Source organism: Argiope bruennichi, chromosome X2 (assembly GCF_947563725.1).
Source record: "Argiope bruennichi chromosome X2, qqArgBrue1.1, whole genome shotgun sequence".
NCBI classification, from domain to species: Eukaryota; Metazoa; Arthropoda; class Arachnida; order Araneae; family Araneidae; genus Argiope; species Argiope bruennichi.
The window spans coordinates 78,193,835-78,216,732 of record NC_079163.1 but is presented as its reverse complement, the minus strand read 5'-3'; the positions used below and the strand labels follow the sequence as shown (position 1 = coordinate 78,216,732).

At 32.2% G+C, this 22,898-nt stretch overlaps 1 protein-coding gene across 3 annotated transcripts in view; it reads left to right on the top strand.

Annotated features, from left to right (window-relative positions):
• Window positions 1-22,898, top strand: part of LOC129959968 (cAMP-regulated phosphoprotein 21-like) — an 81,855-nt gene that overhangs the window by 8,285 nt on the left and 50,672 nt on the right. For 2 of the 3 annotated variants that reach the window (XM_056072907.1, XM_056072905.1), the window contains exons 2-10: window positions 2,990-3,314; window positions 5,603-5,737; window positions 5,829-5,925; window positions 11,652-11,793; window positions 12,286-12,426; window positions 13,347-13,452; window positions 13,528-13,635; window positions 15,097-15,276; window positions 16,266-16,458. In XM_056072907.1, the coding sequence (XP_055928882.1) occupies window positions 3,033-3,314; window positions 5,603-5,737; window positions 5,829-5,925; window positions 11,652-11,793; window positions 12,286-12,426; window positions 13,347-13,452; window positions 13,528-13,635; window positions 15,097-15,276; window positions 16,266-16,458 (1,384 nt within the window). In that variant the 5' untranslated portion in view covers window positions 2,990-3,032. The remainder of the gene's footprint in view (window positions 1-2,989; window positions 3,315-5,602; window positions 5,738-5,828; window positions 5,926-11,651; window positions 11,794-12,285; window positions 12,427-13,346; window positions 13,453-13,527; window positions 13,636-15,096; window positions 15,277-16,265; window positions 16,459-22,898) is intronic. The other variant, XM_056072906.1, reaches the window with a different exon arrangement.

Here is a 22,898-nt window from a genome sequence, read left to right as displayed (position 1 = left end):
GTTGTTAAAGAAGAATACGGAGGTTAGTCCGATAAAAGGGAGGGAAAACACAGAAGGATGAATTTGAGGTGTGCTAATAAGATAAGTTGGACATGGGAGAAGCTTTTCTAAAACCATTTGAAGTGAAGCTTCTTTAGTACGCTACGCTATATATTCGAGCAGCATTAAAATATCATTTCGGAATAATTCCTTAAAAAAGACCTATTAAAGTGATTTTGCTGTATTGAACTGAATTGTAATTAATTGCCACGTATAAGTTAAGTTAGTCGATCGCGTTTAATCTAGTATGATATTTTAATTTGAATCTTTAAGTTTTAAGTGATCGTGATTTCTATGTCCCCATTCATTTGAAAATTGTTATTTGTTGGAAAAATCTCGCAAAATTTTAATTTTTTCTGTGAAAAAAAATGCGAGATCTGGTACCTAAAATTTTTAAAGAAATAAAAAAAGGGAGGGGGGTCAAAACCTTTGTTCTTCCAGGTTTAGATTTATCATTTTATAACGATTGCTTCTCTTTTTCTTTCTATAACTCTTATCGAATTCCCCCCCCCCCCAGTTACTCTCTCTTTACATATAGAGGTTTGTCTTGATTGTGAGAGCAACACGCAGCATACACCATTGAAATTAGACTATGACATTTGGGAAGTTACTTCTTAGGTATTAAAGGCTCACCAAGAAAGGATTTTTGATAATTTTAATTCGGAGTTTAATTTAAAAACAAAAACTGAATTTTAACTAGTTTTTGCCATAACATAAAAACATATTAGCACAAAATTTATATATATATATATATATATATAATTTAATTTTTTAATATTTATATTTATACGGTTTTAAAGTTTGAAAAAAAAAAGTTTTTCAGTGATACTACTTTTGTTTCATTGAATGCATTTTATTAGAGTAAGTAATTTGTGATAAATTGGGTTTGAGCATAACTTATAGCAGTAATTTTCATGATAATAAAATTCTAATATACTTTCTTTTGCTTTAATTTAAATAAAAAAAAATTAAGCAATTCATTGAACAAGATTCTTCATTTGATAAGTTTTTTTTAAATTTTGAAACAATGCGATATATTGTCTCGCGCTGGTTTCAAAAAATACTTTTAAAAAAATATACCTCAACTGCCATTTTTTATTTTCATTTTGTTTTTAACTACAGAGTTAACTGTTTTTTAAGTTCATGAATTTATTTTCGTTATTTATGAAAAGTAGGCCTTCGTAAAATATATAATCGTGTTTCTCAGTAATTTTTTTGAAAATAAGATTATTTTTTATTTAAAAAAGTATTATCTAAAAAACAAATTTGAACATGGCGTACTATTGTCAATTTCTTTGCAGTTTGTCATTCTTATAGTGATAGCCATTCAGGATGTTTTAGTTCTTAGTTTTTTAAGACTGCCAATAAAATTACTAAATGTAGTAGATTAGTGCAGAAGCAAATTTCCATCTGAAATTGTTGAATCTTATTTATTGTAGCATACATAAAAATCAAAAACAAAATTTTTGGTCATATTGTGCTTCTACATTAATATCGATATTTTTAGAAATGATATATCCATCTAAATGAACTGGTAATTTGTTAATTTTAAGAAATTTTGACAAAGATCACAGATCTTTATTGTTAATTGTAAAAAAAGTTGATTTAATGAAAAAAAAACTATCAATGCCAAAAAAATTTTATGATCACATTTATGTTTTTCAAAATAAAAATAAAAAAACCAAGAAAACAATGTTTTACAATAGAAGACGTTGTGAAAATACAGAAAAAAAAAATGGAATTTAAAAAATATACATTTAAATTTAATTTTTTTTAAATTTTTCTATAAAAACTATGCATTTTTAGAAAACATACTGTGCTTGTAAAATACGCAAGTTTGTGTGTGCATGCATTAACAAAGGTGCTTATTTTTTAAAATTTATTTTTGATAAGGTGCTTAAAAGTACTTAATTTTTCCAGCAATATCTCACTATACACCCTGTGTAAATAGGGGATGGATATCTGATTTTGTGAAAGGAAGGGATGAAAACAAAACGCCCGCTTCACTTTGTTGGAAGTTGTGATTTAAGAAATGTAATAAAATTGTAACTAAGAAAAAAATGCTGCTAAGGGAGTAGATGATTCTTTTAAGTAGTCACTTCATTGATTGCTAATAAAAGCTTAAAATGGCATGCAAATCTTAATTTATTTTTTTTAAAATTAGTTTTTGGTAATCATTTTAATTTTTATTTACTGTGGATTGTTGGTTTATTATTTTTAATGCCAAATCTTTTAATAAAATTTCTGTAAAGATTCTGATATCAATAGTTTATATCTTTCATTGGTAAATAATACTGAAATTTTCCAAACATTTGGCAATTTATTACCGTTTTTATAAACTTTCATCTTAAATTTATTAAAGGCTAATTTTCCCTAGAAAGTTATGCTTCACATAGTGAAATTTCGAATGATCCGTAATCAAGCACTTAATTATATACCTTTTTAAATAATAAATCAGCATATTTATTCCAAATATGTTTGACTTTCTTGAATTGTTAAAAATATTTTGTATACTGAAATCTAATTTAAAGCATTGAGAAAATAAGTTATTCCTTTAAGTATTTTTCAGTGTTTATTCAAACATATCATCCAATATAGATCGACACTTACAATGTAAATTCAACTATTATATGCGAGTTATTTTAGTTTTATTTGTATTTATCCTATTTTCTGAAGAAACGTATCCTTTCAAGATGCTCTTTTGAATTGCGTAATAAGGGACTTCAGCTTATTTTCAAATGATTGATGAAAATTTGTTTTTAGAAGGGGCAAAAAGAGGGGATAAACTTTAGTTTTGGGTTTTAAAAAGAATTAATTTGTCAAATTTGTTTCAAAATTTATATTCTGTTTATGCTCTGTAGCAATATGGCTTTTTTTTTTTTTTTAGTGTAAGTTGATATGCAATTATGTTGCATTATTATTCATTCTCATTTCTTTTTTTCCTTTTAAGCATTTGATGTAAAAACTGTAATTGCCAAAGAATTATCTGTGATATGGAGCCCCACCATAGTAGACCTTCTCGTTTAGAGAAGCAAGAAGAATTTGAAGTTGAGGAGGAAGGTCAAGGCTTTATGCTTCTTTCTCCTGTTACTATCCAAATTGAGGATAGAGGAGGTAATCAAGGAGATGAAGATCAAGATGACAAAAACAAAGATAGCCCATATGCATGTGATGCTGATGATGATAGTAGCAGCCCTAGTGGAAAAGCAAGTAATCCTGATCTTTCTCCTGATACCATGGACAGATTGACTGAAAATAAGCCTGAACGAAGAAAAGTAGGTTTAATTTTTTTATTATTATTGTTATTAAAATGTTTTTCTTTTCTTCCATCAAAAAGGCTGATATCTCTAATCTGTATTTTTTGAATATGTGTTTCACGTATAAAGAAAATTATATGGAGAAGACTAAATTTTATAGGAGAGTATAATATGCATAAAATCTTCATGTTCTCTCAGAATGCAATTTATTATACTCGTGGTTATGTTAAAAGTCAAGTGTAAACAAAATCAATATTTTAATTCTGAATCTACAATTTAATTTTAAACAATAGAAAAGATGTATGATATTGCTACTTTTATGATGAATGTTGTAAAATCTGTTGTATAGAAGGGAATAATTGTTTAAAATGTGAAGGGGGAAAGTTTCATTCTCATCTAAAAAGAGTTTGATCTGATTACTTGCATGTTTATGCATACATAAGTTTTAATCAAGAATTTGTAAGTCTCCTAATCTGATATTTCATGATTTGGTTTGAAATTAGGTTTATCATGAAAACTTTTATTAAATGTTTCTGTTCTCCTATGGCTTCAAAAGTAAAAAAATACGTATTTCTTAGAAACGTCTAAAATAACTAAAGCTTATTCAAGTAAAGTTCTAAACTGAATTAGTTCATAAAAATAAAAATCGCTTTATTTCATCAATGATTTCATCCCTATGCATAGTAAATACTAGAGATTAATATTTATTTATTAAGCTGTTTCTGCCTCTGTGTGCCCTTAAAGTATTATTTGATGATAAAATTCAGTTTCGTTATTTTGCTTTGCTTGCTTGTTGGGTTTAATCAAGTATTTTTTTAATAAGCAAGAAAAATAATATAGTAAGTCAACCTTCTAACTCTCCGACCCGCCCTAAGGCACACGGATTTAAACCATAAAACTGAATGACCGGACCGCCGCTACAGCAATTGGCGGGAACTGTGGTTGAGTCCTAAGGGCCGTCACCGGCCACGGTACAACCCTCCCCGAAGGAAGTACGTCCCGTCATCGATGGGAGGAGCCAGATCCCCCACCTATTAGTGTACCCTCCAGTGTGGCGAGATCCAACCACCATGCCGGAAGCATCTCGTCCTCATTTCGAGGTGCCCCCCCCCCCCCCGAGGGTCAAATGAAATCTGGATATATTAAGATTTGAATAAGTAATATTTACTAACTAAACAATATAAATAATGAAGGAGTTTTGCATATCCTTTACAATAGCAATTTCTTGTATATTATTTCAAATCAAATATTGTTGAAAATGCAATTGACAGATGAAGAAATTAAGTCTCGTAACATGTTGGGGGATGGGAAACTTATTTCGAGTATTGATGTTGGAGGTTGTTCTCTCTCTCGTATATAAACATAATTTTTTTATGCAGTAACGTGGCCAAAGAGAAGACACTTGAATTTTTTCTCTTCGATTTATTTCATCTGGAAGGCATATTATGTACAAGAAGCAATAATGAAACTGATGTCTATTCACATCGCAATACAAGAACAAAAGAGACCAAAATTTTTCTCTCTGTGATTTTATATTGAAATTTTGATAGGGATTTATTTGACATGTATAGATTTAGGAAAAGGTAATATAGATATCTATAAAAGAATGTTGCAAACATTAAGGATTTTAATCCCTTCACTTAGAGCATGAGAACTTGTTGAATTTACAGTTTTTCCGAGCATGTGCAAGATTAATTAAATAAAAAAAGTAGGAATTGGATCAGGAAATAAGAGAATATTTTAGAATGAAGTTAATGTGGGTTAAATTAAGATAACAATTTAGAAAGTGATTTAAATTAGACTTTACAAAAATATTAAATCTTGGATGAGCTAGCTTTTAGAATGAGTTTTTATATTGGGTATTAATATATAATGTTAGATGTTAAGTTTACTTTATGACTGTCTGTTTGGCATCCGCCACACTTTGATTCTAATTGTATAAATAGTTCCAGTAAGAGGCTCATAAAAAAAATCTGTTTATCAGTTCAGGTATAATTTTTGTGTAGTTTTATTGTTAATACAAATAACAATGTAATAAAATTTATGTAATTAATTTTTTCTTCTAATTTTTTTTTTCTTAATGTGTAAATAATTCACTTTGTAATATAACTTTTCTCTGTTTTCTAAATGAATTCTCTTAGTATTGTCAGCATGGGTTTGGTTAATTTTTTATCTCTTTCATTCCTGTTTTATCTTTTAATGATAGAAATGTAATAAAATCAATGTAGTTAAAACTTACTATTCATGAATTTAACCTTTAATTTGTTTTCTGTTAAACAATTAATTTTATTATTGTTCTAATACAGACATCCAGTCGTGTGAAATTATTAGTCAGAAGCCATGCTGTTCATGATGATGCATCTCCTCCACCTGATCTTGAAACTGTTATTGCAAATACAAATATGTTAAGTGTTACTAATGCATCATCTTTTACAACTCAGGTAATCTTATAAATAAAGTTTTTATTTTGAGTTTAAATGTTTATATTTTAATACTTTTTTTTTAATAATTGATTACTATAAATTATTCCAGACACAATCTAAAGGAGCTACTAATAAAATTCGATTAGGAAATCAAAGCAGTTCTCAAGGAAGTACTGAAAGCTCATCTGCTTCTGGTTTATCAAGAGGTTAATAAGTTTTTATTATTTTGAATTTTTCTCATATTTATTATCACTGAGATATCTACTTTCTAAATTTTTTTCAGTATGTGTAGTGTTTTCTGTTTTCCATTTTGATTTAAAATCATTTTTCTAGTATTTTGTTTGCAACTTTTTATGGTTTTGAAATGAAGGTAAGTGTGGACATTACTTGCCAGAAAATAGGCAGATATATTACATACACAGTGTTTGATGTCTAACATTTTAAACTTTTTTTTTACCATTTGCAGTTATAACTATATTCTAGATAAACTGAAATGTAGATTTTATTATTTATATCTGAAACTAGGTGGGGGGGGGGGAGGTTCTCCTACTTGCTTTCGCTTGCCAACCCTGTTGTTCGTCAGTTCCAGTTAGCAAGTTTTTTAACTTACCTGACCCTTTATTCAATGCTGGAATCTTTATCTTTCCATGATGAAAACATACATTTTCCGATTGGCCTATTTTCGATTCAAAATTCAAAGCCCCATAATGAGAACATAATTTGCGTATATCTCTAATATCTAAATCTAATATATAAAAATCTCGTTTCACGGTGTTTGTGTTCATACTCTTCCGAAACGGCTCGACCGATTTTTATGAAATTTTTTTATGTGTATTTGGTAGGTATGAGAATAGGTCGTAAAGTATATTTCATAATGCTAGGTAATTAGGGTGTGCGACTGTTGTTAGTTAATGTCGCCGGCCCATTGTCATTCCAAGATATACGCAAAGTGAATGGACAACAGTATCCAACATATAAAGATGCATGCCTTGCATTCGGCTTGCTCGAAGGCGACAATCACTGGGAGGGTATGCTTGCTGAAGCTGCTTTGGGCTGTTCAGCAACACAAATTCGCTATAGTGTTGACTACATGTTTCCCGGGATGAGCAGACACGTTGTGGGATAAGCACGAAGATTCAATGACTGACGATATATTGCATCGAATTCGTACACGGTGCAACGATCTAACGATTACATGCAGCGACGTACTATAGTATGTACAATAAAGCATTGATTGCTATCGAGGATCTTTGCGTTGTCATTACCAATTTACTACTCAGTCATTTCAGTATGAGTTCGCCAAATCGAAATGCATCTGATTTAATGGACACCGAAATGAATCGTGAACGGCAGTACGATACTGCAGAAGTGGTGGCGATTGTTACTCGCAGTGTCCCACTACTGACGCATGAACAAAAAATCATTTACGACCACATTATGCTGGCAATTTCGGCGGGACAAGGTGGATTCTTTCTTTTTTTGGATGCACCAGGTGGAACTGGCAAAGCATTTCTCATTTCGCTAATTCTGGCCGAAATACGATCTAATTATGTCATCGCATTGGCCTTTGCATCATATGGCATTGCGGCAACTTTATTGGATGGAAACAGAACACCTAATTTAGCATTTGAGCTGCCACTGAATACTCAAAATAACCCAGGCGCAGTGTGCAACATAAAAAAACAATCGTCCATGGCCACGGTACTGGAAAAATTTTAAATTATCATCTGGGATGAATGCACTATGGCACACAAGCATTCTCTCGAGGCGTTGAACAGAAATCTCAAAGATATATATATAAAAAAACAATTTATTCGGTGGCACTTTGTTACTCCTTTCAGGTGGTTTCAGAGAAACACTTCCCACATTCCACGTTCAACGTACGCCGATGAGATCAAAGCTTGCTTGAAATCATCGCCTCTGTGGCGAAATGTTGAAAATATCCAGCTAAAAATAAACACTCGCGTTCAAATGCTACAAGATCCATCTGCTAACACATTCTCGGACCAATTGTTAGATATCGGCGATGGAAAAGTTTCTGTATATGAAAATACTGGATGCATAAAATTGCCCACTAATTTCTGCACTATCGTTGATTCACAAAATGCTCTCATTGACCGCATATTCCCCGATGTATGCACACAATACATAAATCATGCGTGGCTGGCAGAAGAGCCATTTTGGCAGAAAAAAATTTGGATGTCGACGATTTAAACTTCAAGATACAGCATTTGTTGCCAGGCGACTTGGTATCATATAAATCGATACACAGTTTGCGATGCTAACGAAGCTGTAAATTATCCAACAGAGTTTTTACTCACTGGCATATCACCACACCTTCTACGACTGAAAGTTGGATCTCCGGTTATTTTACTTCGGAATTTGAACCCACCAAGCCTATGCAATGGCGCGCGATTGGTCATTAAAAAATTGATTAAAAAAAAAAACGTTATCGAAGCCACCATTTTGAATGGCAAATTTCGAGCCGAAAATGTTTTGCTGTCACGAATTCCAACGATTCTCACAGACGTTCCAATTGAATTCAAACACGTTTAATTTCCTATTAGATTGGCATTCGCAATGCCAAACGATATCTGTTTGCGCCTTCGATTTGGGCACACCATGTTTTTCACTCGGACATAACATTCATTCATATGTGGCATGTTCTCGCGTGGGCAAACCATCAAGCTTATTTGTGTTGGCTAAAGATGGACCGACAAAAAATATCGTACACTTAATTGCTCTTCGAAATGAATATTGATTTTCTTTATTTCATTTTTTTTACTTTAGGATAAAAAATATATTACTTTTTTCACTTTACGTTTAACTTTTAAGAGATCAAATAATTTATATGTTCGTTACGTTAATGAAATGCATTGTATTGAGAAAATGAATAGTTGGTGTTTTTTTAATCGGCGATCATCGTCTAAAGCGCTCCATTCCTTTTTCTGTCATAGATCCCATCCCCACACACTTACAATGCATTCGTTATTTTTGAATTAACAACCAAAATATTCATTAGAGATAACTTATAATGCAGAACAACGTTTGATGGGTCAGCTAGTATTGATTACATTTTGTAGCATTTAGCAGTTTCACGATCGGCTTCTCTTTTCAAATGACCAGATTCTTGCTCTAATCTTCCTTCGCATTTTTCCTTCTTCTGATATGGCTAGGTGCTATACACTGGTGTAAGAAATTAAGAGAATTTGTATATTTTATCGAATTGTATGAAAACTGAACTGATGGAAAAACCACTGCTTCTAGATAAAAATGCAAATGTTTTACTGCTAATACGTAAGCGTACACGTGTGTATAGGTGGAGCCAGCAGAAAAACAGGCTTTATAAGCGCGTGGAGGGTAACACGAATTTCGTTCGCTAGCACACATAAGCGAATTTCTTGGTGTTATCTTGCAGCAATCGGTGAAATTCACATCGGAACAGTAAAAATGAGTAACCACCAACGTTTAGATAATTGAATGAGGTGGCGAATTGTGGGCAGGTTAGAGGCAGGCCAATCGCAAGTCCAGATATGCAGAGAGTTTCATTTAAGGCCCAGCGTCGTGTGTAACCTATGGAAACAGTTCCAGGATACTGGATCCATCGAGAGAAAGCCTGGGCAAGGTCGTCAAAGAGCCATTACGGCCAGAGAAGATCTCCATTTGTCCATTTTAGCGAGGCGTAACTGAGGGGCTACAGCTTCTCGGCTCTTTCGGGACCTGTATGCAGCCACAGGAACCCGAGTATCAAGGGTTTCTTGTTCCAAGAGACTGAATGAGAGAGGATCGTTTGCCAGAAGACCGGCTGTTTGCGTCCCGCTCACGTTTACGAACAGGAGAGCCGATTAGCATGGTGCAGGCAACATAGTGATTGCAGTATGGAGCAATGGGGAACCATTCTCTTCACCGATGAGTCCCGTTTTAGCCTAAACACCGATTCTCGCCGTACTTTCATGTGGAGAGAGCCAAGGATCCGCCGCCTACCCTCCAATGTCCGCGAAATCAACAGTTATGGCGGTGTGATGGTCTGGGCAGGCATCATGTTAGATGACCGCACGCCTCTCCACGTCTTTGACAGAGGCTCTATGACTGGTGCGAAGTATAGGGATAAGGTCTTGGAGCCCTATGTTCGCCTTTTCCTGGGTGCAGTGGGCCCCGAGTTCATCTTAATGGACGATAACCCGAAGTCACATAGAGCTCTTCTGGTCGACGAATTTCTCGAGAGTGAGGTTATTCGCCGGATGGATTGACCAGCCAGGTCTCCAGATCCCAAACCTATAGAGCATGTCTGGGAAGCTCTGGGGAGGGCAATAGCAACTCGCAACTCCCCTCCGAGAACCATCCAGGAACTGAAAACAGCGTTGGTGAATGAGTGGGACGAATTGCCACATGCACTGATAAACTGCTTTATTTCCAGTATGACATCCCGTTGCAAATCATGTATAGCTGTTAGAGGGGACCATACCTGCTATTAACCCATTTCTTTTGTGTATTCTGCAACCGCTGTTTCAGACCTTCAGACTTCCATGTTCCGTGTTACGCACAAACATGCGTGTCTATTATAACTGTTGAATGTTTATTTTGTTTGAATTATATCAACATATGTTCACACCAAATTTTATTAAAATCTGTCCAGTAGTTCTGCAGATTGTAGATCAAATGTGAAAATTCTCTTAATTTCTTACACCAGTGTATTTCGATTACTATTTAAAAAGACAATGTAGGGCTAACACGGATAGTAACTTCGGACAGAAAACTTCCGTAAGTTTAAAAAGGTAAACAAGCCGGAAGACTATTCATAAATGTTGCCGCATACGTCATGTCTAAAAGTAGAATTGGAAGTATCATATAAATACTTACTGCGACAGAATAATAATTTTCATTAAATATTTCAGTCAATATTGGCAAAACAAACATCAAATGTCATGGATCTGGTAACTCGCTATCTACCAATCACAAAGCGAATAAAACACAATGTGTACATAAAAGAAAATTATATATAGATATTTTTAAAGAAATCGATTTCATAAATTCTAAATATATTCACAGATAATTAAGAATTCATCACTCTGTGAATTTACTTCATTTTAAAATTATTTAAAAATAATTGCTGTGTGTGTAAAGTAAAATTTAAAAGATAATCTTTGTAATTTTGGCATTGTTGGAAGTGAATTGTTTCGTGGGAAAGTGATCTTCTAATAATTTCTATAAAATTGTGTAAACCTTAAATATGCTGTGTGTACAATAACATGTACATTCATGTATAGCATTAATTGGCAATATATACCATAAATTCTTAGAAAGTCAGCCTTGTGGCAGTACTGCTATTGACAGGAAAAGAAGAGAAAAATAGATTTGCCTGCAATTATGCTTAGTTAACTATTTTAATTAATTAAATTTTTAAAATTCAAAAATCCTTTACATGAATATTTTGATTTTCAATAGCTTCCTATCCAAATTATTATTATATTAATATATAATAATAATATTTTCATTATCAGAACTAAATGCGAAGATCATTTGAAGCCCTCAGTACTCTCTCTTTTCCTTTGCATTAGTTTTCTTAACTGATTTAAAAAGAAAAAAAAACAGGTCATCTAGTGTTTGACCCCCCCCCCCTTCAATCTCCGGACTTGTGTCTGTTTCCACTTGAATGGCTTTCTTTTTCACGTAAATTCCACATCTTAAGTACACTTTCATTTTCATCATTTCTAATAGTCTTACATAAAAGTTTTTCTTGCTCTTACCCCATTTACAAATAGAATGCTAAGTTCTCTGAAATACTGAATAAAGTAATGTAGAATATTGGTGTTTAGTTTAATTAAGTATTCTTATGTATCGTCAATTCTGGAATTTACCCTTGGAACTCAATAAGATAAATGTTTTTTCTAATACCTTTATATGTTGAAATATTTCTCTATTATGATTTTAGATTCAAGTACTGAAACTTATACAGATTCTTCTGGTATTGATTTACAACAATTTATTGTTGATACTCTTCATAAAAATCAAAAAGACCGCCTGATGTTGTTGAAAGTGGAACAAGATTTAACATCTTTAATAAAGGATAACAAGTAAGTTTACAAAAAAGCAATGGAAAATACTAAAACAATTTATTAACAATTATAAATGATTCTTGTGTTCATCTTGTATTGTTATCGAAACCACCATTTTTATATGAAATTGTTTTATTCTACCCTGAATTTTGCAACAAATATCGGTTCATAGTGACATGGGCTACTTTATATATTCGCAAATATTTTAAATGAATGATAAAAGTTTTAATTGCAATTTTGGTCATACAAACCAAACATTCATTTTGGAAGGATGAGTTATGTATGTTACAACAACAGAAAAGGAAAAAGTGCTATAAAATTTATATGTAATTATGAATGGCTTTCTGAAATAGATTGAAGACATTAGCATTTGCTAATATTTAATCGTATTGTTAATCATCATGAAAAATGAGAGGAAATCTAATATAAATTGTAATTATTCTGTTTTTCGAAATATTTATATATGTATTGAAACTATTTTTGTTATTCATAATTTCTATATTTTTTTAGGAGACAGTCAATGAAATTTCCACAAATGAGTTCATATAACAGAATGCTTGTTCATAGAGTTGCTGCTTTCTTTGGTTTAGATCATTATGTGGATGGGAATGGAACATCTGTTATTGTGAATAAAACAAAAACTACTCGAATGTAAGTTTAGTGACTTGTAAAATATTCATTTAGATTGTCAATTTTCTCATGAATTCTATCTCTTTTTATTTAAATTGAAATGCAAGCTGGTTTGTAAAAGCCTGTTTGATAATTGCTTTTATTATTACCAAACTGAATTACCATAAATTATTGCCTGTTTCATTTCAAAATTTTTATTGCAGATACTTTTAGTGATATAAATTATAAGATTTCTCACCAATGGTATATTTATTACTGGTCACGTTTTAAATTATTTCTGATTTTTATATTTCATTTATGCTCATCTGTAGTTTTAAAAAAAACTTATCACCATCATAAAATTTATTCTTGCCAGTCGCTTTCCATCACATTTTAAAAATGTGGTAATAATCACACATTTGATATTTTTTTTCGTCTGTTTATCTCAAAACTCCTGAATTCTGTTTTTTGTGTGTGTGTGTGTGTGTGTGTGTGTCAAGTGTTATAAAATCGGTATTTTTCAATGATGTTCTTATTTAGGTGACATTTTTATCATGTATTAACCAAAATTTGGATGTATTTGCACTTCGTGATTTTAAGTCCAGTGCCAAATTAGTAAACTCAGACGAAGTAGAATTTGAGGCTTCTGAATTATCATTTTAAATTAATCCTTCTATCCCTTGTATGCCCTTATCAAAAATTTGGGAGCTTAAAATAAAAATATCATTTACGATAGCCATTTTTTTTTTTTAATTAAGCCGCCAAAAATCAAATTTATCTATACGAATGTCTAATCATTTATTTTCCATAAAAATGTAATTTTAAGAATTTTTCATATACATTTGGATTGAATTTTATTAGACTTAGCTTAATCAAAAATAAATTTGAAAAGTTATGTTTTGAAATTGAAAATTTTTTTTAAAAAAAGTGCGAATGTACATAAAAATCGCTCAAAATTCTAGACCTGACTCCCGTTTCCAAGATTTTATTAGAGATGAGCTATTGCCAGAAGAACCGAAGAAATCTATTTTAAAACGTGACAGCATATCATTTGAAGAAGGGAAAGAGGTATGTGTGTGTGCATATTTTTTTTTTAAGTAATCTGTTTATTGAATTCTATGTTAAAATCTTGTGCTGTTTTAGCAGAAGAGCCCTGAAAGGCAGTCTTCCACAGATAGTAGGCGTAGTAAGTCATTTGAAGAACGAGAAGAAGAATATGAAAAAGCAAGAGCAAGAATCTTCAATCAGGATGTATGTTTATTTTTAGTTTTATCTTATATATATATATAATGATATTTTAAACTCTAATTTAAACTTAATTAATTTCTTAACTTTTAGCTCAATTCAGCCTATATTAACTTCATTCTAAAAATATTCTTTTATTTCCTGATCCCATTCCACTTTTTAATTAATTCAAGAGAAGCTTTGTAAATTGCTTTAGTCAGTGGTTCCCATGTTCTGAGTGAAAGGATAAAAATTGCTGATCTAAACAATTTCTTTTTTAAACGGTCCCTATGTTTCCCTTGCTTGTGATTGACATGTGTCAGAAATCCCTATCGGAATCTTAATAGTATATTAGCACTCTGAAAAAATATTTTCCCTGTCGATATCTCATAATATATAGACCAAGGATATTTATTTCTGTCTTCTCTTGCCTAATCTGTTGCTGTGAGCGGACGTGCTTTGTCCGCGCCTCTTGTAAATAAATGATGCCTTCCTGGGATAGATTAAAGCGAATTTTAAAATGCAAAATGTCTTCACTGTCTTCGAAACTGCCTTCTACTTTCATAATATAATGTGAAAGAAGTCGGTAATTGAAAAAAATGCTGTGAAACTAATCGGTGGGAAAAAAGAATTTTCTGTCCTTATGATATACTTTACATGAAATAATTAAATAAATCAGCAAACAGCATAGTTATATGAATTGGAAGTAGCAAAGAACTTTATGACATAAACATTGCTACTGTTAAGTTTAAATTTAGTAATATGATTAACACTTTAAAAGTCTGAAGATTTGTGAAAATATTTTAGTAATAATTGATTTTTAAATTTTGTGTTTTCTTCCACTCTGTCCTTTCTTTTACATTTTCTTCTTTGTTTTATTTGAAAAAATTCGAGGATTAAATTTTTGTTTGTTGGAAAGTAATATTTAGTTATATTATTTTTGGTGGATTATGTGAAAGATCTTTACAAAATCCATAAAGAACATTTCTTCTAGTTTGCAGAATTTTTATTGTGAATATGAAGATTACCTTGTTTTCACTATTAGTGTCCGTCTAAAAGATTTTTGCTTTAACATTGATACATTTAGTAAATTATTGTGTGTAACAACAAATAACCATTATGAGGTCTGTAGAAGGAGCCTACCCCCTTAATGTGCAAGATTCTAACTTTGAAATATAAAATACTTGGTTTAAAATTTGTGGGAGTTAAAGTCTGGCAAACGTGTTTAAATTTTAAGAAAATATGTATTTTTAGAGATAAATTGTTGGCAGTAGGGTTATTGTTCGGCTTTATTGAAAGAACCTAAACCAACTTTTAAAGTTTAATGAGCTGTTATTAGTTTTGTACATGTTGGCCTTCACTGATTAAAATGGGAAAATGTTGCTATAAAATAACCTAGTTAATTTGATTAATAATTAAGCATTGGAAAATAATTCAAACCAGTTTTGAACTATGTCTGTCATGTATAAAATTTTTGGATTATTTCAGGAAGGCCTTGGTGAATCTCCACTTAATCGTAGTCAAGAAGGGACTCATTGTTCTAGTCGTCGTAGTAGCCAGGAAGATGTCAGGTGGCCCAGCAGTGAAACTAGACCTTGGAGTAGTACAGATTCTGATAGTTCTGGACGTCCATTGGGTTCAAAGCTTAGTAGTAGCTTTGAAACTGATGTGAGTTTCAGTTTTATTTTAAAGGCAAACTTGAACAGAATGCTAATTCATTTCTTTTTGTGCCTGGATAGAATAACTGAAATATTTATTTTCTTTCTAGAAATTTTTTAATATGATAATTTAGTAATTGGTTTCAATTTTTCTTTTATAGGGATATTTTTTCTCTTTACCTTGCAGATATGCAACATATAGCAAATATGCATAGAAAAATATTTTAAAATGCTATTGAAATAAAATAATATTTTGCACCACTTTTTTAAATATATTTTTACTCAGGAAATAGCATTTTATTAGTTTCAAACTATTCCAACATCCTTCAAATTACCATCATTGAGATTTCAATTTTTTAAATACAAGTTTTTATTTAATATTGCCGCATTGAAGAAAGACAGTCGAATCTCCATGGCCGAATGGTCATGGCACTGATCTCATAATCAAGAGACCGTAAGTTTGAATCCCGCTAGAAACAATGCGATTCATATTATATGTAAATATTTAATTCCTTGATTTTATGTTTTCCTTTATTTCATGTTCCAGAAGATACTGGACATTTCTTTAGTTTACCAGATAAGTGTTCTGGGCTTTTCTTACTTTCTCCAGAAAAGTGTTCTGGAACATTCCCTCCTAGTATAAAAGCAGAAGATTTGTCAGTCACTGTGTTCAGAGTTGAGTTAATAAATTGGTTTAGCTCTACTTGTGTGTGTCATTGAGTTCCGCACTAGAGTATCTACGTAACAATATTTTAAATATTTTGTGCGTCTGTGTTACTTATGCACATGTGGCTTATTTAATTTAATTTGATTATTTTAGTCTTGCACTCTGTTGTAAAAGCCATTTTATTAACACATCTTTTTAAAAAATGTAATGTGATGTATCAGGTCGATAGTAAAATAGTATTAAAAGTAAAATAATTATTAAATATATATGTATTCTAATAAGTTTATGGAATACTTCTGGTTTTTCTTATTTTTTGTTTGTTTTTATTTCAGACTCCTGCCCTAAGTAATAAAGCAACACGAACCTTTGGTGGGTCTTTAAAAGCTGACGAAAATAAAGCTTCATTGGCACCCACTAAATCAACACGTCCAGTTATGACTAAAGCTAGTAGTTTTGGAGGGATTTCAGTTTTATCTAGAGAAAACTCCGCTGGTCGAAATATCACACCACGAATAACTAAAGCAGGTGAGCTCAATCATAATTCCTCATTGAAATATTTACACTTTTAAAAATGTCTTGTAATAATATGTAAATGATACCGCATGAGATCAGAAATTTAAAAGCAGCCTGTGCTGAAACTTAAACTGGATAATTTCAGGCTTTTGGTGTTAAATGCTATGTTTTCATTCTTCCTTGCAGAAAATTGCTGCCATGTGGTCAATATTAAAATGTACTGGTTCTCAGATTGAGATTATAGATATTATCACTTTGAATACCTATTCCTGTGAACATTTGGTTCGTAAACCGGTCAGCAAGAGCAATAACTCACAAAAAAAAAAAATCGAAATTATGCTCCTACTTCAATATATATATATATATATATATATATATATATATATATATATATTATTATATGTCTGCCTTTGAGGCGGATGATTCAGAATTTACTTAAGCTTGGTTTCCTATGAAGAAACGAAGGAAAGCCAAACTTCCGTCTGATACCAAAATGTCTGACACAGAGATGCCTCCGAATCCTGCTATTCCAACTATTTCTGACGTTTTATCGATTTGCCCATCTACATCAGAAATGTCTGAGATTGAAATGAATCAACATTTTCCTTATGAATCGTCTCCAAGTGGCCGTGTGTAGACTGATCACCGTTTCTTTCTTTCTTTTTTATATTCCTCTTATCTCTTGTTTCATTTTATGGAACTGTCATGAACATCGTTCCAAAATTTTCAAAATCAAATCGCTTTTAAATTATTGCAGGCCTGTCTGTTTTGCCTTTCAAAGAAACATATTTAAAACTTCAATAACTTCCAAAGCGGGTGCAGTTGCGTATGCAAAGATGCAGCTTCAAATGCTAGTGTGTCAGGGAGGTGTTTGCTTTTTCGCTTGCAACCTTCTACCCCAACTCGTCACTTGTACAGCGCACCAATTTGCAATCTGTTGCTATTCAGATCAGCATCGAATCGCTCGTAGCGGTTTGGTGCATATACCTCCCTATATGCAAAGTGATCTCGCTGCATTTTTTTTTTTTTTTTTGATAGATCAACTCTCTGATCTTTTTATCTTGCTCAGTGGTTTTAACACATATAATATCTTGTGGGGAGATTAGGATTCTAACTCTTGGGGCCAGTAAATTAAACAGTTAATTTCTGATCAGTATTTCTACCTGTTAAACAATGATGAAAAAACATATCATAGAGCCGCATGTACGTTTCACTCATTAATCTTTGCATATATTCTCCAACTGTGACCACCATTAAATTTTTCTGTTAGAAATGATCTTCACAACAGTGATCACTTTCCGATTTTCATTTCTCATGTTGATAAATTTAGGAGACTACAACGTTCATCTGTTTACTTATTCCATCGGGCTGACTGGGACAGTTTAAACAGTTAGCCACAATCTCTGAGATAATGGTTAATTGTCTGGATATCTGAAGCCTTTACACAATGCTTTATGCAGCTGATATTGCGATTCTAAAAATTTCATCTAAACCTCATTAAGCTTTCCAAACCTTGGTGGAATGATGCCTGCCATGAAGCAGAGAAAGCACAAATGATGGGATATTTTTAGGAGGAGTCCAACAACAAGAAATCTGTGAATTGTTGTGTTCAAAGACGTAATTAGAGTATTGGATTCGGTATTTGCCTCGCATTAAATCGACTATATTGAGTAAACATTTATGAAAGAAAGTAAAGGCTTCTAATGGCCTGTCAGAAATTTACCTTACCTGTATTAAAAGCCAAATATTCCACTTATTCATCACCAAGAGATATTGCTAATATTACAAGTGAAACATCTTTCAAGATGGCTAGTTATAATTCTACATTTCTAGGTATTAGAACCTGTGCTGAACGACAGCCAATTAAGTTTAAAGCTCCCAAGACCCTTCCATATAACTTTGATTTCAAGTTGTTTGACCTGGAAAAGGTGCTTTCCAAGTCTCATAATACCAGACCAGGACCCGATAGAATTTCATATGTGCACTTCCACTTAAGTGTCTCTTCTCTTCCTAATATTCTTCACCCTTATAATCGTATTTGGAATGAGGGAGTGTTTTCTTCACAATGGAAGGAAGCTATTATAATTTCAATTCTGAAATCGGGAAAAGATCAATAGACCCTTCAAACGATCGCCCCATTTCTTTAACAAACTGCCCAAGTAAACCATTTGAAAAAATAATTAATATGCAATTAATACATCGACTTGAAGTAGAAAAACTTATACTGTTGCATAAAAGCCGATTCTGCAAAGCTAGATTTACCCTTGACAATATTCTGCAGCTGGAGACAGAATTTTGCAAAACATTTGTGCGGAAAAATAATTTAGTTTGTCTTCATAGACATTGAAAAAGCCTACTATCAAACTTGATGTTATGATATACTTCAAACCCTCTTTGAACGATCACTTTATATTAAAAAAATTTAGCTTGTCTTGTTTTCAAGATCCAACATTATGACACCTTTATTCAATTGGAAGGTGCACCTCAGAGCAGCGTATTAAGCAAAGGAAAGAATCCAAAATTAATTCGTCTTCACATGCATTTGTTTGGTGAACGAGCCTCCCATTGCACGAACTGTGATGTAATTAAATCTGTTGCCCATACTTTGACCCGGTGTTCTAATTTTACTTCTGTTTGTTTAACTCTCTTCCAGTCGTCTGTTGTAAGTCTGCATGACGTAGTAGGTGAGTAGCTTCACCCAAAACTTTTCTAATTTTGAAGGCCATTGGTTCGCTTCACAGCATCTAAATTTGTAGGTTTTCTTCAGATCTCAAATTATGATAATTCACAAATCCCCCTCTCCCTTTTACTTTTGACATTTTACAATATATCCCTTCTCTATTTACACTTTTTTTTTTTATGCTGAAACTTTTTTTAAAAAATCGTATCATTCTGTACCCTCTATGCAGAAATATATAATAATAATTTCTTTTATACCTGTGCATTGTGTTAGCATAAATGCATCGAGCTTAAATGAAGCATTTTTTTAAATATTGGCGATATTATATCTTTTACAGGGTGACCAGCCGACCGGTATCCGTAAGAGAATTCCAGATTGTTGGGAAAAATCGGGGAAATTTATTATACAACTGGAAATTTTTTTTATAAATCGGTAATTTTTATCGAACATGATAATTCGCAGGTATTTTTTTTCATAAGTAGAATGAACTAATTACTAATGAAAATCAAACTTAGTCTTGCTCTTACAGGGTTGCCACGTCACCAAGAGAACCTGGAAAACGGAGAAAACGCAGGGAATTTTACTTCTTAGTTATTTTTTCCCATCTAAAAAAATGCCGATCTCTAAAGATTCCAAGAATAAAAGATCGTTGCCATCATTTCCAAAAACGAAACAATACCATTCGCGATTGTTTAATGCGAAAACTCGCCCCCTTTTCTACTCTCTAATCCTTTATTCTGTATAGATCAGTCCAGTTTCGATTTGTGAAACAGTTGCTCTTTTTCCTATAAGATTCCCTAATTGCAGCTAATGATCATGCGCGAGACTTCTGTAATTGTGTGAAAGATTAGAATACATTTCTCTGGCGGGAATAGCAACATTCACTCTGCGGAAGCATAACGGTGGTATTAAGTCACTCACACGCGAGTTTATTGAATAGTTTATCATTTCAGAAATTGTGAGCTTATTCAGAGTAGATTAGAGAATTTTTTTAAACAATGAGCTGCTCAGAATCCGTATTTAATACGAATTGGACGGATAAAAAAAATCATTGCTTTTACTGAAAGGGTTCGAGAATTCTTCAAAATTCAATTGTTGCGTACTGCTCGCTTTGTAAGAAAATAATAAACCTAAGTAATGTGGGAAAGCAGGCACTTCTTAGTCATGTCAAAAAAGGGACAAAAAATTACGTGTCAGTTCAAGAAAGTCATAATTAATATTAGACTATGTATCTAAAGGAATGAAGGAGAAGGTGATACGTGAAGTCCGAAAACGTCAACTTAAATGTCTGAAAATAAACCAATTTCGAACTTTCTAAAGCTGAATTTTTATGGGCATTAAAACTTGTTGCGTCACATTCATCCTTTAATGCATTCAATGGAATATTTTCTCGTATGTTCACTGAAAGTGAAATAGGTAAAAAAAAATGTATGTTAGACCGTATAAAAATATCGTACCTTATTTGTTAAGCTCCATGAAACTGATAGCTGAAAAATCTGCAAAAATTGGTGCCCAAATACATGAATTGGCAAAAAAAAAAAAAAAAAAAAAAAAAAAGTAATTTGCTTTGTAATGTTTTTGTTAAGTAATTATTAAATGGTTTATATCATGATGACAATAATGTTTTGTTTTATTTCACCCCGAGTCCTTAATTTCCTGTGACTTTCAATTAAAAGGCACGAGAGGTAATATATCCCCTCGCTCCTTAATATATAAATTCTGTTTTGCAAAATTCTAGATAAGTAAAGAGAATTTTTTGTATGTAAATATCAAATTTCTTTTAATATGTTATTATTTCAAATGATTTTAAATTGTTGCTTTCTTTCCTTGCTTTTTCCACTCCTGAAAATCATATATTATAACTAGCACATGAGTGCTATTCGCACATTTCCTCACATGTTGAATATATGTACAGAAAAAACAAAGATTTTTTTTTCTTTTTTTTTCCAAATTTGAGTGGTTACACTATCATAGTGCTTAATGTGTATGAGTTACCGTTAGAAACAACATGCATGTAAATTTTTTAATGCCATTCGTTTGAAAATAGCAAGAACTTATACAAAGGTCCGATTTGGAAATTTCAATCAATATTTCTTTGCTTAAATATTTCAATGTTTTTAATTACTGAATCTAAATTTAATCGTCGCCAGCAAACTACAGCATAGATTAAAGTGAATAAATTTTTTCTTTCATTTTTCTATCGCTGTAATGAAGCTAATGAGTTGGAACTGGGTCTCATTCTTAAATGGCTTGATTTTAGAAATGGGAGTACAGATATCATGTATAGGGTGCCCCATCAAGAGAGGATAAATTGTGCACAGCCAAATTCGTTGCTTGGAATGTGTAAAAAAAAAAAAAACGCCCCAAAAGCTTTACCTCTACGGCCCATAGTTTTCGAGAAAAGTACTAGAGAAAATGTTTGAAATCATATCCGATTTACGAAAAAATCTTCATTTGAAACATGAATATCGGAATTTGCGTAATTTTAAAAATGAAGATATTCGAAAAAATAAGCGTGCATCCTGAAGACGAGCAGCTAGGTCTTCCTGAAGTAACTGGGTCTCGATAAACAAATTCCTTCAGATGGCCCCATAGGAAGAAATTTAAAGGGGTCAGATCTGGTGATCATGGTGGCCATTAAAAAAAAAAAAAAGACCCTTCCCATGTCCAATCCTGCTACCCGAGTTTTCGATATACAGTTAGTGACGCACAAGAGAATTGAAATACTCTGGTGCTCCTTCGTGATGAAACCAAGAGCATGTCATCTGGGCCATCGTTTAATATATAAGGGAAAATAGCAAGTACGAATGTCCCGAGAGCCGTTCAGACAGCAGATATGGTATATTTAATCGATTGCTTAGTATGTGGGCCCATACCTTTACAGACCAGATGTCTCTACAGGTGTATCGCATGATGATTGGAGCCTGACCACATATAGCGGTTGTAACTGTTGAAGAACCCCATCATGTGTGAATTGTGTTTCATCTGTCCACAAGATACATGTAATGAAAGCATTATCAATTTCATGTTGTTGCAATAACAATTCACAAAAATCAATGCATCGCTGAAAATCACCTGGGTAGAAACTTCGAACGGTTATGTAACGATATGGCGTTAGCCAATCTGCCCAACACCTCCTAAAGTACAAAGCCTCCGGCCGGCTGGAATGAGTCAACCAAAGCAGTCTGCCAATCTCAACAGACCAACGGGGAAAGCTATGTATTTTTATGCTTTATAGTAAACACATCATTTCGCTGTTTATAAAATACTGATTCAATGAAATATAAAGCATTTTTATCTTTATAGTATTTTTTAAAATTCAAATCATATTTTTAAAGTTTTATTCTAACAATTATATTATGAGATCTATAAAATGCATCATTTGAAAGTAGCTATAAGACTCTAATTTAAGAAATTTCTGGAGAATTAATATAGATTATTTCTCCCTTTTTTAAAAAAAATGAGCATGCATAAGATAATTTAACAATTTTATTTAAAAACATTTTTACATGAGATAAGTAAGCTCTCACAAGAAGAAAAACTCAAAATTGATGGATATTCTGGAGTGCAATATCTATATAACTTTGATAAATCATATTTGCATAATTGTCATGATATAACTTCTCTCATAAATCTTAAAAGAAACGGTCATGGATTGGAAAGTTTAAACCATTTTATTTAAAAATATTTTTACATGAAGTATACAAGCTCTCACAAGAAGAAAAATTCAAATCAAAAGATATTTTGGATTGCAATATCTATATAATTTCTC